This window comes from Diadema antillarum, unplaced genomic scaffold (genome assembly GCF_040938485.1).
Source record: "Diadema antillarum isolate AM-2024a unplaced genomic scaffold, OU_Dant_1.0 scf00000036, whole genome shotgun sequence".
Taxonomy (NCBI): domain Eukaryota; kingdom Metazoa; phylum Echinodermata; class Echinoidea; order Diadematoida; family Diadematidae; genus Diadema; species Diadema antillarum.
This window is the reverse complement of record NW_027270925.1, coordinates 1,431,690-1,444,868: the sequence shown is the minus strand read 5'-3', so window position 1 is coordinate 1,444,868 and position 13,179 is coordinate 1,431,690. Positions and strand designations below refer to the sequence as shown.

Here is a 13,179-nt window from a genome sequence, read left to right as displayed (position 1 = left end):
TTGCATTTTCTCAATCCTTATGTTTATGAAGGTGAACTTGTCCTTTAAAGTCAGTTGTGACGTAATAATCGGTGATCTATTTAATAGTAATTGTCATGTCTGGATCACAAAACATGAATATCCACTATTCGATCGTACACCGTCTCAGCAAGGTTAAGTGTCTCTTCTCTGACTATAAAACCATTCATAAAACTTTCTTAATAATTAGTATATTTTTTCCAATACGAATGCGAACCAATAATCTTATTTTCCACTCCCTGACGGGTCGGGTGTAAATCAGGTTTGGAATTTTTCACGTTGCAATGTAAGTGTTGCTCCCCCTTATAACGAAGAATGTAGTACCGTAGAGTATTTCAGAGAACTAAATTATATCAGCAATGATGGGATGTCTGACTCGCCATAATCAAAGCTGGTAAATCAGAAGTGTTCGTGTATGTGAATGGTTTCTATGAAAGAAAATTACCCGACACGAGGTTTGTCTGTTTTCAAAGTAAACTTCTCCATTGTAGCCTAGATAACAAAGTAGTGTCTGCTGAAAGTCACATGCTCATGGCTAAGGTTGAACATTATTATCTCGGGAACATAGTATTATAAATGTTAATCAGGAACTCGGGAAAGGCAAATAATAACACAAGCGTGCGATCTTCATAAGGCATAGGCTTATTCGAATTTATTTCCATAACGCAGGACACGGTGCAAAAATTAAAAAGGAGCAAGCAAAGAAACAAAACAAAACCCCCGAACAATTATGCGCCATCTATATCAGGCGATGACTTCGTGGATTGGTCTGCTGTTTTATGCCTACAAATTGCCAGTCACGACAAGCATAAACCAGCTTTTATTTTCCTTTATTGAATCATTGGATGGGGGGGGGGGGGGGGGGAGGGGGTTGTACATACTTCATGGCATTATCATAACCTCGTGAATTCATGTTTACCTGTCCCGAGGCTTACTGTCGGCAAAAGGTATCGATGCCTCCTTAGTTGCTACCAGCAGGGAGATGGAAAGAGTATCTTTCCACCTCCCTGCTACCAGCAGTTATCCTGGTGATTTCAGACAATAACAGACAAAGGAGGTGGGCTCACCTATTGTAGGAACCTACTACGTATATCTCCTTGTTTATACACATAATGTCACTGGAATTTTTAGAAAGTGCTGAGTTACATCATAATATCGAGTGTGAGTGTATAATGTGTGTGTGTGTGTGTGTGTGTGTGTGTGTGTGTGTGTGTGTGTGTGTGTGTGTGTGTGTGTGTGTGTGTGTGTGTGTTTGTGTGTGTGTGTGTGTGTGTTGTGTGTTTAATCATTGGAGCGTAGTTCCGTTAGTATCTACGTTTACTCCTCTGTTGTCAAGATTTGCGTGAGTTGGGCATATTTTCAGCACTAATACTTGTATTGAAATTAGATTTATAGTTGAGATCCCATTCGGTATACACCCTAATCGTATACAGTGATTTCTGGTACCTTATGAACAGTAATGACTTTTGTTGCTCTTCTTTCATGTATAGGCCTATTGTCGAAAGTTTGCGTAATATGGAATACAATAACAATGGCACGATTGTGCGCACTTTTGTGCATGTTTCTTCGTTTGTTCAAATTCGTATTTGCTATTGTATGCATGGTGAAGTGAGTGCAGACATTTCATAAGATCAAAGTACATGTGTGATATACGGCAAGAGTTCTAAGACTTGTCACTGATGAACGCTATTTTATAGCATGATGCAACGCAATTGTTAAAATGGATGAATCATGCCTTATCAAAATAGGCATGACAATATCTTTGACAACATATCACATAGGAAATCTATTACACTTGTCATGTCAAAGAATAAAATTCCCTAATAGACATCAGAATATGGTTGGAATGAAATGTAATATTGTGATTGCGCAATATTATGCAATTCAACCGCTAGAGGGGTAAAAAAGTAACAGGTATACTGAACAACGGAAATCGCTCCTATGGGTGATATGAAATTTTGCGACGCCATGTGTAATGATAATAACAGTAATAATATGGAAAATTTATGTAGCCCTTAAGATTAAAGAAAATGTTTCGAAGGGCTTTACAATTAACAAAAGAGACGATGTAAAACGATACAAAAATACAAGAAAATTCGACATATTTTCACTTCTCTATAGCATAATGAAACAGCACTTGACTTACCTCATTTAGAAAGAAGGGAGAATAACATTATCCCGTTAGTATAATGTAACAAGTCGATGGAATTATTAAAAAAGAATAAATATGTAATTCCTTTACCGAGTTTCTTCACATCGCTGTACAAACGTAACATCATTAGCTGTATATGGAAATATTCTTATTCAGCGATGGCGTCACCGAAACTTTAAAAATGCAGAATTTTTTATCAGAATGTCCGATTTTTTTTTTACGATCTTCACTTAAAATGGTCTAATAGCATTGTTTTATTCACTCAATCCACGTGTACATTTGGTTCCATTTCTCTTTTAAGATTGCGATGGTTTACGGTATAACATGGACTAAAACAAGTGCAAAAAATATTCCTATACCTTCACGTGCCCCGGTGTCACGCTCATTCATGATTGGATGTATGATATGTACGCACATTATACGTCATACGCATTCACATAGTCAAAATTCACATAATCTATGGACTGAATTTATCAAAAATATCTTTGTGAAAGTAAACCCTCTCAGGACCCCATCCCATAATGCTATCCGTATTACAGAGTGCACTTAAGACGCATAAGGTACTAGAAATCTTCCCCACGCTATATTTGTTAACTCTCTCCTTTAAAAAGCACCACTTATGGATCTGAAAGAATAATTCCCAAGATAGTTTTAATGAAAACCTCGTCTCCTCAAACATGCCATGCTGCATTTGCAATGCTCGGCAAGATTATATCACGGCTTTTGAACCTTTATCATTTAAAAAGAAGAAAAAAAAAGACAAAATACGCAGAATATTTCTTCCATCACTCAACTCTGTCATATGGCGTATTTAGCCAGAAATGACGTGCGTATATCGTTGCTCTTATTATCGTATCTCGTCAGAAGATTTCTGGAAAAGTAGGGAAAGTCTTTCATACATCCTATTTGCAATAAAGCAGGAAATACCATGGAGCATGAACACCAGTTATCTTAAATTGCTTACGTTTACATGTGTGAAGAACTTTGAACTTTTTAATTTCATGCAGAACTCCGACTCTGCTCCAGCACATTCAAATCAGTTTCTATATTTTGTGACTGAATTCGTAAGTCCTTTGAAGCAATACCATGGTGAAGAATTATTTGAAGGAATTAAAAGCTTCGAAATGCAATATAGTCGCGTTTTTCACAAAAACCCAAAACAAAACAAAACAAAACAAAACAAAACAAGAAATAATGAACATTTGTATTAACTGCTAGATGTGTGACCAATGAATATTTGCGAAGTAGACAAAAACAAAGATTAATGATACATCTTGCATTCTGCAGCTTTCTTAAAGTATGTCAGACTTCTAATCAGATTATCCATGAAAAAAGGCTATTTTTACCAAAAGCTGCGATGCAATGCGACTTCACTAGCTCACTTTCGCCCCTTAGCTCCGTGAGATAACAAGAAAAGAAAAAAGAAAACGTGAATCGAAAAAGCTACACCACTGAAGTAGTAGATCATCAAACCACAATCTACCCTGTGGGAAATAACCGACTAAGCACTGATGATTTCAAGTCGTGGAGTCAACACTCCCTAGCGGTGGTGTAACTTCGTGTGTATCAAGAAACAACTTGAAAGTTCCATGTCTAACCAAAAAAAAAAAAAAAAAAAAAGCACTCGACTGTGCAAAAACCCGGCTTGCAATTGCCACGCCGCAACGACATCGTCGTAAAAGGGGAATCCCCGAATCAAAAGCCTATGATTGGCCAGATGTGATCATGTGACTGTAATAGCCAATCAAATTGCTGAACCGCAGCTGGAAATCCCCGTTTTGTACCTTATAACCCAAGAATTCTGAAACGGCCAGACATTTGCTTCAAATTACGGATTATCGTAGACACATCTTCTGTAGATGTGTCATATGGTCACTCGGTAATTATAGAACGTGTCTGCATAGATTATTGAATAATTTGTGTCGTTCCATTTTGTAAAACTGCTCCGAAAGAAGAATTCAAACTGACGTGGTGGACCGCTGCGCTGGAAGAAGGCTCTGTGAGTGTATAATACAGCTGAACAGAGCAGTGTAGGTAGTACGGGCGGTACGTGGTGGTTCTGTGGATTGTAGCTATTGTTCAACGTTGTTGCATAGCAGAGCCGCTCGACTTGTGTAACACCTCTTCATGCGACGATCTCCTTCCTAGCCTGGATAATTGCAGTTCTCCAGAAGAAAGTTCTGAAGTCGTTGCATCAAAGCAGGCAGTAAGGGGAATTTTCTGTTGTAACAGTCTAACATTGTTGAAATTTTTGGTGACATACCAACTAGAGACCAGAGTCTTACTGCATCAATTCTGCTGAGCTGCAGTGTCAGTGATACCACAATGGAAGGATTCTCGTTAGACTCCAATACAGTGAAGGATTGCGCAGAGCCCCCTGCTGCTGTGGCAGCATGGAATAGGCAGATCTATGCTCATCATGCTCCAAGTGTAAAACCAGGCATGGCAAAAATCTTCACGGACTCAGAAGAGAGAGTTGATTCAGCATATGGCTCTGAGTGTTGCAGTTCATTTGCAAGTGCACTGGCCAGATCAGGAGATGTGTCGGAGAGATTACAAGGACTGTCTATCGACCATCAGTCGAGTTTGGGACAGCCATCACTCAAGGGTAATGCCAATTTGAGTCAAATCATAGACTGTGAAGGAAGGGAAAGGCTATCAGCCAGACCTCAGAAAAGATCCGCAGAAGAGCTGGAGGATAACATCGTATTGACCCATGATGCCTATGACCAAGATGAAGAGGGAGATACGTAAGTGATTTTCTCACTCAGTTGAACAACTGTGTTAGAGATATTTTGAAAATGGAAAGCTTTGCGTTCAGCCTGTTTCAAATTCTTTGAATGTTGGATGTTCTGCTGTCAAGTCTGGCTCTATAAACCCCTTGCACAGAGTGTTTTGAGTTCATCATGTTCCAACAACCACCAACCTGTCAGTAGAACATCTCTCAAAGTCAAAGAGACGTTAAACTTTGTTTGGTAATATAGGTCTGTCAAGTAATAGAACTTAAAAACCATAGAAGAGCATCATTTCTAAGAATTGAACCATTGCATTTTATGCTATATTTAATTTTGTAGCATTTTTTTTTTTTCTGTAGAAGTAGATTCTAATACCCTTTTTTATATCATTTGAATAATCATGAAGTGAAAAGTAAGAAAAGAGTCTTGCATAAAATGAAAGAAAAAGCTCAAATCAGATTGCTGTCAAAGTTCAGTCAATGAATCAGATACAAGTATAGTCCCTCTGTACATTGTATGTATTGTTGTTAGATCAGTATTAAAGTGATCACCATAGTGATAGCTTTCTTACTTTTGTATTGCAGGCCTCTTGCCCAGGCAATCATCCATGAGAGTTCTGGCAGTGCTCTGAAGTTCATCAGGTACACAACAGATCCATCGTTATTCAACTCGAGGAATTGTCTGGGGCAGGTGAGCTACATTTGCACCTCATTATTTCAACTGTTTTCTTTTTGTTGTGCTAGTAATCATAGATGCAGCTCTTCTTAAGAGCTACACTATTTTTAATGTGTCAAGTGCCAATAAGATGTGAATGTGTGCAGAATTTGACTTTTTAGAAGCTTAAAATATACCCTGCATGATAAATGTATATTCAATTGTTACTAAAGTTTCTTGCAACTTGAAATATAGTATGATGATTTAGTTTGTGTAGAGGGATGATTTAGTTTGTGTAGAGGAATGAATACAATGTACTTTGATTAGTGGCAGAGTTTACATGAGTAGAGTTCGTCCGTTATAATAATTGTTTTATTTTCATATCTCCACGTTAACAACAGACTCCATTGATGCTGAGTGTCATGACAAGTCAACCCAAAGTGTGCAGGGCATTAGTTGTGGCAGGAGCATCACTTGACATCCAGGATCCTCATGGCAACACAGCTCTCCATCTGGCTTGCCAGCGTAGGAACACGGAGTGTGTCCAAGCTCTGACGACCAGGGTCAACCCCATCGAGGTCAAGAACACTCTGAGAAGCGGGATGCAGAGAGAGCATCCAAATCTCACCCAGCAATTCAGACTGAAAAATTATGACGGTAAATATAATTGTTTGTGGATATATTGTTTGAAAAGTTTTTGTTTGGTAACAATCTTGTTGCAGTGACACGTGCAGTATATTGAAAGAGTTTGCATGGTCGTCTTTTTCAATTGTGCTGTAGGAAAGAAGATTGTAAAAAAAAAGATGGCTAATTGACAGAATTTGCAGGCTTTCACTCAGTACTGTAGTTTTCATTACGCAGAAACCCCTTTCTCTAGATAGACATTGTCGCATGAAGTCTAAAAAAATGTCCCCAGTAAAATGGCTGTGAGATGCCCCAATGAAGGGCATGATTTGGCAATACAGTATATAGGGAGGGATATGGTAGGTGGGGTTGCACTTTGGACCAGTGCACACTACACACGCCACTAACCTTTGTAAGCAAATATCAGGCTGCACATGAGGTGATGAATAATTCAGCATCATGCCATATATGGCATGCCCATTGTGGGCGTGTGTAGCAAGTATTTGCATGTGGGGATTCCCCAAATGTACTAGTATGTAACTGGCACTGGCTGGGACAGTTGCATTACAGTTTATTGACTGGTTGTTCGAGGAAAGAAGGATGTAGTATATGACTAATTATCACATCATTTCTTTTCTGAAAAAAATATTCCCCATTTCTATTTAGTATCTGATTTTCCATGACTTACACAAGAATGTGATAATGATGATTTGTATTGTCCTGTTTTGCACCATTGTATTGCTGTAATAATAATTACTGTTTTTCTTGATATTTCACTATCATGATTGATATCAAATTTATTAATTTTGTTATTCATGTTTTATTTCCCTTTTGATTTTTCAAGATACTCCTATGATTCTGAAGATGTTTTCAATTTTTTTTTGTGTTGCTTCCCACAGGTCTGACATGCATCCACTTGGCAACTTTGATGAACAATGTTCGTCTCCTCAAGTACCTCACAGCACTTGGTGCCGATGTGAATGAACCAGATGGAAAGAGTGGTCGCACTGCTTTGCACTATGCTGTAGAGATGAACGAGTTCAACCTTGTTCAGGAACTGATCGCAAACTTGAATGCAAATGTTGATGCTGTGACCTTTGACCGCTGCACACCCCTGCATCTGGCAGCAGGGCGGGGCCACGAGAACATCACATACTTGCTGCTTGGAGCAAGCGCCGACACGCAGGTCCAGAACTTTGAAGGGCAGTTTGCCTACAATCTGACGGACAATGCTGAACTGATGTCGATGATGGAGCCGCAGCAACAGCCTGATTACACAAACCTTGTCTACTAATGACACTAAACAGTGAAATAGTCAAGGGTCCACTGACGAAATGGTGCTGCTGGCAGGCATCTGTGGTAGCTTCCAAGGCTGTGGAAGCCATGCACGCGTAGGCATCGACGCAATGCTGAGAGCATTGTAAAGCAAAGCCACATATACACAGAGTATTGCCGGAAGATGGGTTGAAATAGCCTACTTTCAAGTGTATGTATTGAAGTGTGCAGCATCAGAGTGATGCAGGGCAAAGTGTCTCAAACATGATATAGTCCATCCTTGCAATCAACATCAAGTCTGTTGCTCACAAAGATTGTGTGTATAGTGGGAAGTCTGGATGGTACAGTTAGCCTAGTTACTGTGAGTTAGTTAGTGACAGAGCAAAATATTTTTGCAAGAAGAGTTTAACCTGTTTAAAAACACACACACACACACATACAACTTTTTTTTTTTGGTAACAGGCACCAAAAGCACTGCTTATGAGCAAATGGGATGTAGTTATCACATTATTTTCTCTTCTTTTTTTTATTTCAAAGCATTTTTCACAGTTTTTGTAAAATATATATATATATATATATACATTTTGTCTTACTGTTCAAAGACGGTGACATACGGAAGACATCAGAAGGTGTAGCAAACTGAACCAAAGGCAACAATGATGACACTCGTTGTAAATAAGTTTCCCAACAAATGTTTGGTGAGAACTGTATATAATGTACATACTTTCTTCATGTATATATTTGCCGATATGCCAACAGGAGTGAATTTTAGAGCAAACCGGAATTGTATTCAATCATACCGACTCTACTACAATGCGTATCATGCAGATGAATATATATAAGTATATGTTTTGAATATACCAGTATTGTAACTTAGTCTAGTCTACCACCTCCCCAGCCGCTTACTGCAAAGGCAGGCAGTGCCAATCCTCTCACCATTATTTTTCTTTAATGTATGTGTATATTTGACAAATCTGTTCCAAGATTAAGTCACACAATACATTTCTACCTGAAAGAGAACATAGTGGATCATAGTGCTCAGCACAGGAGAAATCTGTCTGTCTGTCTGCAGTTATAATGGAAAATTGGAAAATGAAATGCTTGATGTGTCATGATTAGAACTCATATTTTTCGTGATGTGAGTTGAATTGCTTTTTATGTTTTCTCTTTGTTGCTGTAGGAAATGGGAAGATTCCATTCCAACTGAAATAGCCCAAGTAGCAAAGCAAAAATGAAAAGAAAAAGAAACTGTGTTTACTTAAAAGAAGTTGGAAAAACATGACAACAAACTTTCCCCGTGTTTCATAGAAGTTGCACCTGTCTGAGTGATAGGGAAGAATTTTTGAGCAGCAAGACAGAAGAACATGTGTTTTATATTGATTTGTGGCATTACAAGAGTGATGTGTCGTGCTCTTGTAGTGCAGATATGCTGTACAATACATGTACTGTGCATGTACAGTGCAAATCAAGAGATATCCTTGTGGAAGTTATCAAAATTTGAGGAAATTTTTGAAGTAGGAACTTCGAGTTGTAAAGCAGAGTATTTGTAAATACGAAATTCTCTTCTCATTATGTAACACCTGCACAGAAGTTCAAGTTTGTTTCATTCAGTAAAGAAGTGACACGTTATTTTTAAGGAGTTATCCCAAAATTACCCTTTCATGTTATAGAGATAATTACATACATTGAGCATACTACCCTTAGTTATTTTCAATAAAATTTCATCATCAACCTCATGATCTTTTATTTGTGGGACATACATTGTCTTTGTGTTGATTAAGACCTTAATAAAAACATGAATGATGAATTGAAAATGTATCTCTAGTGTAGTAACTGTATTTGTACAATTCTTGAGTTGTGCTAAAAGTTGTCCTCAATTATGGCAGTTTGATGTTTCTGTGTTTGAGTGCCTGTGTGGTATGATGTGTGATTCAAATTGCACTGTGTCTCTGTTCATAAATTTGTATTATGCTGAATTGCTGCAGATGATAGAGGAAATGAAAGACAAGAGTGTGTGAAGGGAGATATACAACACATGCTTCCCAACCATGAGGTGTAGAATCATTTCTCATTGAATGATATGCACATTGGCATGCCTTCCTCTTGTTTAATCGCACCAAGAAATGGAGAAAAAAACCCCCCCAACAACAACAGGTACATCATGTACATTCACGTTCTCACATGAAAACACAGACATATGAAAGATAACAATGAGAGAAATGGGCACCATCTACTTGCTCAAGTCAGTAAAGCGTTTTAGTATACGTGTCACCCCTGGGGCAAAGCAAGATACATATCTGTACATGCATCATGCGCGGGAAAGAAGGAACACGTGTGACAAGCACACTAGGCTTAATAGAGAAGAAGCATAATGCATGTATAGTACATGTACAATTAAACCGCCATATTTATGCGAACGGGAGAAGAAGGGAAATCCCCGCCACATGCCCAGATACAGTGCAAACAAGGATGCGAAGCCAAAAATTACCAAGTTGAATATGCGGTATGATATACAGAACACCCCTTCAAAGTCTATTACACCCAGCCTCTCCCCACCCCCTCCCTCTCTCTCTCTCCATCTCTCTCTTTCTCATTTAATACGTGTCAGTGTCTCTTAATCTGTCTCTTCTTTGTTCTTCTTTGTTTTGACTTAATTCATGTAGCTGGCGCTGGACTGATTATTAGTAAATTGTGATGACATACTTTGACCAATTAACCTACATTTTGTATATTCATATGGTCAATTGAAGGCGATACAGTAGGCCTACCTCCCAGTGACAGACCAAACAAAGCGTCTGGATTTTCCCTTACACTCTTTTTCCTCTCTCGTTATCGGGAAGTGAGGTAAATATTCAATCACAACCTAGAATGATCAAACAAGAGAGGATAAATCAAGCCCCCACGCGCCAGCACTCCAAGAGAGAAAAACGAAGTCCCAATCCTTGGTATGAAATAAGATAGCTACTAGTATATTACACAGTATATGTATAGTGGTCTCGATGTATAGGTTGGAGCATCTGTACAGTATGTCCCCCCCCCCAAAAAAAAAAAAAAAAAAAAAAATTACAATGGGACCCTCCGCTATGATATCTTTACAAATAGTGAATCAATCTAAATACAAATTCAGTGTATGAAACTATATCTCATTGCCCACATCTTACAGAAAACCCCATTCGATTTGGTTCAGTAGTCAAAGAGAAATGAGGAATTTTGAAGAGGATGTCGGGAATCTCTTTCGTCCAAGTTCTGTCTATTATTCACGCACAAGAGTATTGAATTGCTAAAATTGGAAGAATCAGACTCATGACATGCTTTACAACAATCCACATTTCTCTGTAACCGCTTAACCCAAATCGAATGGGGATTTCTGCAAAATAGAGCTAAAATGTTATATTTTAAGACCCCGAAGTATCATTGAAAAAAATAATCATATTTGGTATTATCAATGCGAAAATCTGATTGTAATATTTGGTGGGACATACTGTGCAGTATGTCCCCCTAAAAAATTACAATCACATTTTCGAATTGATAACACCAAAAAATAAATGATCGACCTGTCTAAGTGCTACTTCAGGGTCTTAAAATATAACATCTTAGCTCTATTTTACAGAAAACCCCATTCAATTTGGTTAAGCGGTCAAAGAGAAATGCGGTTTGTTGTAAAGCATGTCATGAGTCTGATTCTTCAAATTTTAGCAATTCAATGCTCTTGTGCGTGAATGATAGACAGAACTTGGACGAAAGAGATTCCCGACATCCTCTACAAAATTCCTCATTTCTCTTTGACCACTGAAGCAAATCGAATGGGGTTTTCTGTAAGATGTGGGTAATGAGTTATAGTTTCATACCCTGAATTCGTATTTAGATTGACTCACTTTTTTTTTAAAAGATATCATTGCGGGGGTCCCGTTGTAATTTCTTTTGGGGGACATACTGTATAATCTGAATTTAATATCACTGTATACATGTGTGCATGTGGGCAAGGTAATCAATAACTTCACTGCACTGCAAATACGACATTAGCAGCTGCCATACGTTGTCTGTAAGTGCCATTCCCCCCAAAAAAAATGATGAATCGAAAAATTTCATGGATTCCATGAACCGAAAACGTTTTCCAAAAAGACCTCGACGGTTGAGCAAGCAATGGTCATTATCATAAAAAAAAAATAGGCCTACCTTTCCCGGGAACAGAGAAACAATCATATCCATTCATGTATGAACGACGGAACCGAGAAGCGCAACTGGGAAGGAGAAGGGAACTTTTGCAACAGAAGTTTGCAAAAAAGAACTTTAGATAGGAAATTGAAATAAGACATATAAAGCAAAAACAGGGGATTATGCATTTAAGTCCAGAAAAAAACAACAACATATTTTTTAAAAGTGCAAAAAAAGTTCGTATACGTCAATCGGGTATAATCTGTATACATTAAATGTATCAAAATTTATAATTTTCCATATGCAGCCATGTGGTTAAAGTATCAAATCATATGAATCACACATTATTCTCTCAGGTATTTATGTAAGACTGATGATGATTAAGGTCGAATGGGATTCATGAAATACCGAGGAAACATCGAGTGATCTAAAACATGTAAAAGTCATTTTGTTGTCTCACGACAGGCCCGTAAATTATAGACCATTAAGTAGAAGTAATATGATATGGATAGAAATTCAAATGAAAAGTCACAAACCTTGCATATCTTCTTGGTATAGTGTATCGTCCACCAAAGGCCACAACTGATGAGTTTGAAACCATGGAGTGTAATTTTGAAAATGTTTGTACTGTAAGAGATAAAGTGCTAATTAAAGGAGATATGAATTGTAACATGTTAACCAATAATGTATTGTCACAGAAAGTAACACATATGTGTGAGGCTTTACAGTTTAACCAGCTGATTTCAAAACCAACTCGCATTACTCCGTTCAGTAAAGCATTGATTTGTTTGTTTGTTTGTTTGTTTTTTTTTTTGTATCTCAGTCTCTCGGCTCATTAACATCTTGTGTTCAATCTGTTGGTGACCACTCTTTGATAATATTATATGCAATCCTTTCAGAAAAATATCTTAAATCTCATCCTAAAATTTCGAAAATGAGATCTTTTCGCAATTTTGACTCTGAAAAGTTCATACATGATTTATCTTCTGTAAACTGGGACTGTGTTTTATCAAGCAAATAATATCGATTCTACGTGGCTGGACTTCACAGCAAAGTTTGTTGAACTGTGCGATAAACACGCCCCCTACGTCAGTATAATAAGGAACTTTCAAGGGATAGAGATTATTACAAATCAAAATTTGATCATTGTAAGTCTGTTTCCGATACACGATCTATGCAGCATTTTTGGAAAGAATATAAGCACATCGGCAATAAGATAAACGATATGAATAAGAAATTGAAACGGGAATATTATTGTAATGAATTTCAGAGTATTATGAAGAAGGATTTAAAACAGAAGTGGAAGGTTATTAATGATCTTTTGTTGAAAACTAAAAGTGAAACAGAATATAAGTTAGAATATGAAGGAAAAGTTATAGAAAACACTTATGAAATCGGAAATGTTTTTAGTCAGATATTCAGTACTGTATCGGATAGAATAAATAGATCAACTATATACACGAAACCGAAATCAATATGACGAGGAAAGCTGTCTCCACGATGTACCTGTAACTGACAGCATTTCGTCTTTTACAGATATCACAGAAGAATTTGTATTAAAAGAAT

The 13,179-nt window shown here is 37.6% G+C and overlaps 1 protein-coding gene across 1 annotated transcript; it reads left to right on the top strand.

The window, feature by feature from the left end:
• Nucleotides 1–3,969: 3,969 nt before the first annotated feature.
• On the top strand, nt 3,970–9,230 carry LOC139708493 (NF-kappa-B inhibitor alpha-like). Its single transcript, XM_071620443.1, has 4 exons — nt 3,970–4,920; nt 5,490–5,595; nt 5,961–6,216; nt 7,083–9,230. Exons 1-4 carry the CDS (start codon nt 4,496–4,498, stop codon nt 7,475–7,477), a joined length of 1,182 nt encoding a protein of 393 aa, XP_071476544.1. The 5' UTR covers nt 3,970–4,495; the 3' UTR covers nt 7,478–9,230.
• The last annotated feature ends 3,949 nt before the right edge of the window (nt 9,231–13,179 follow it).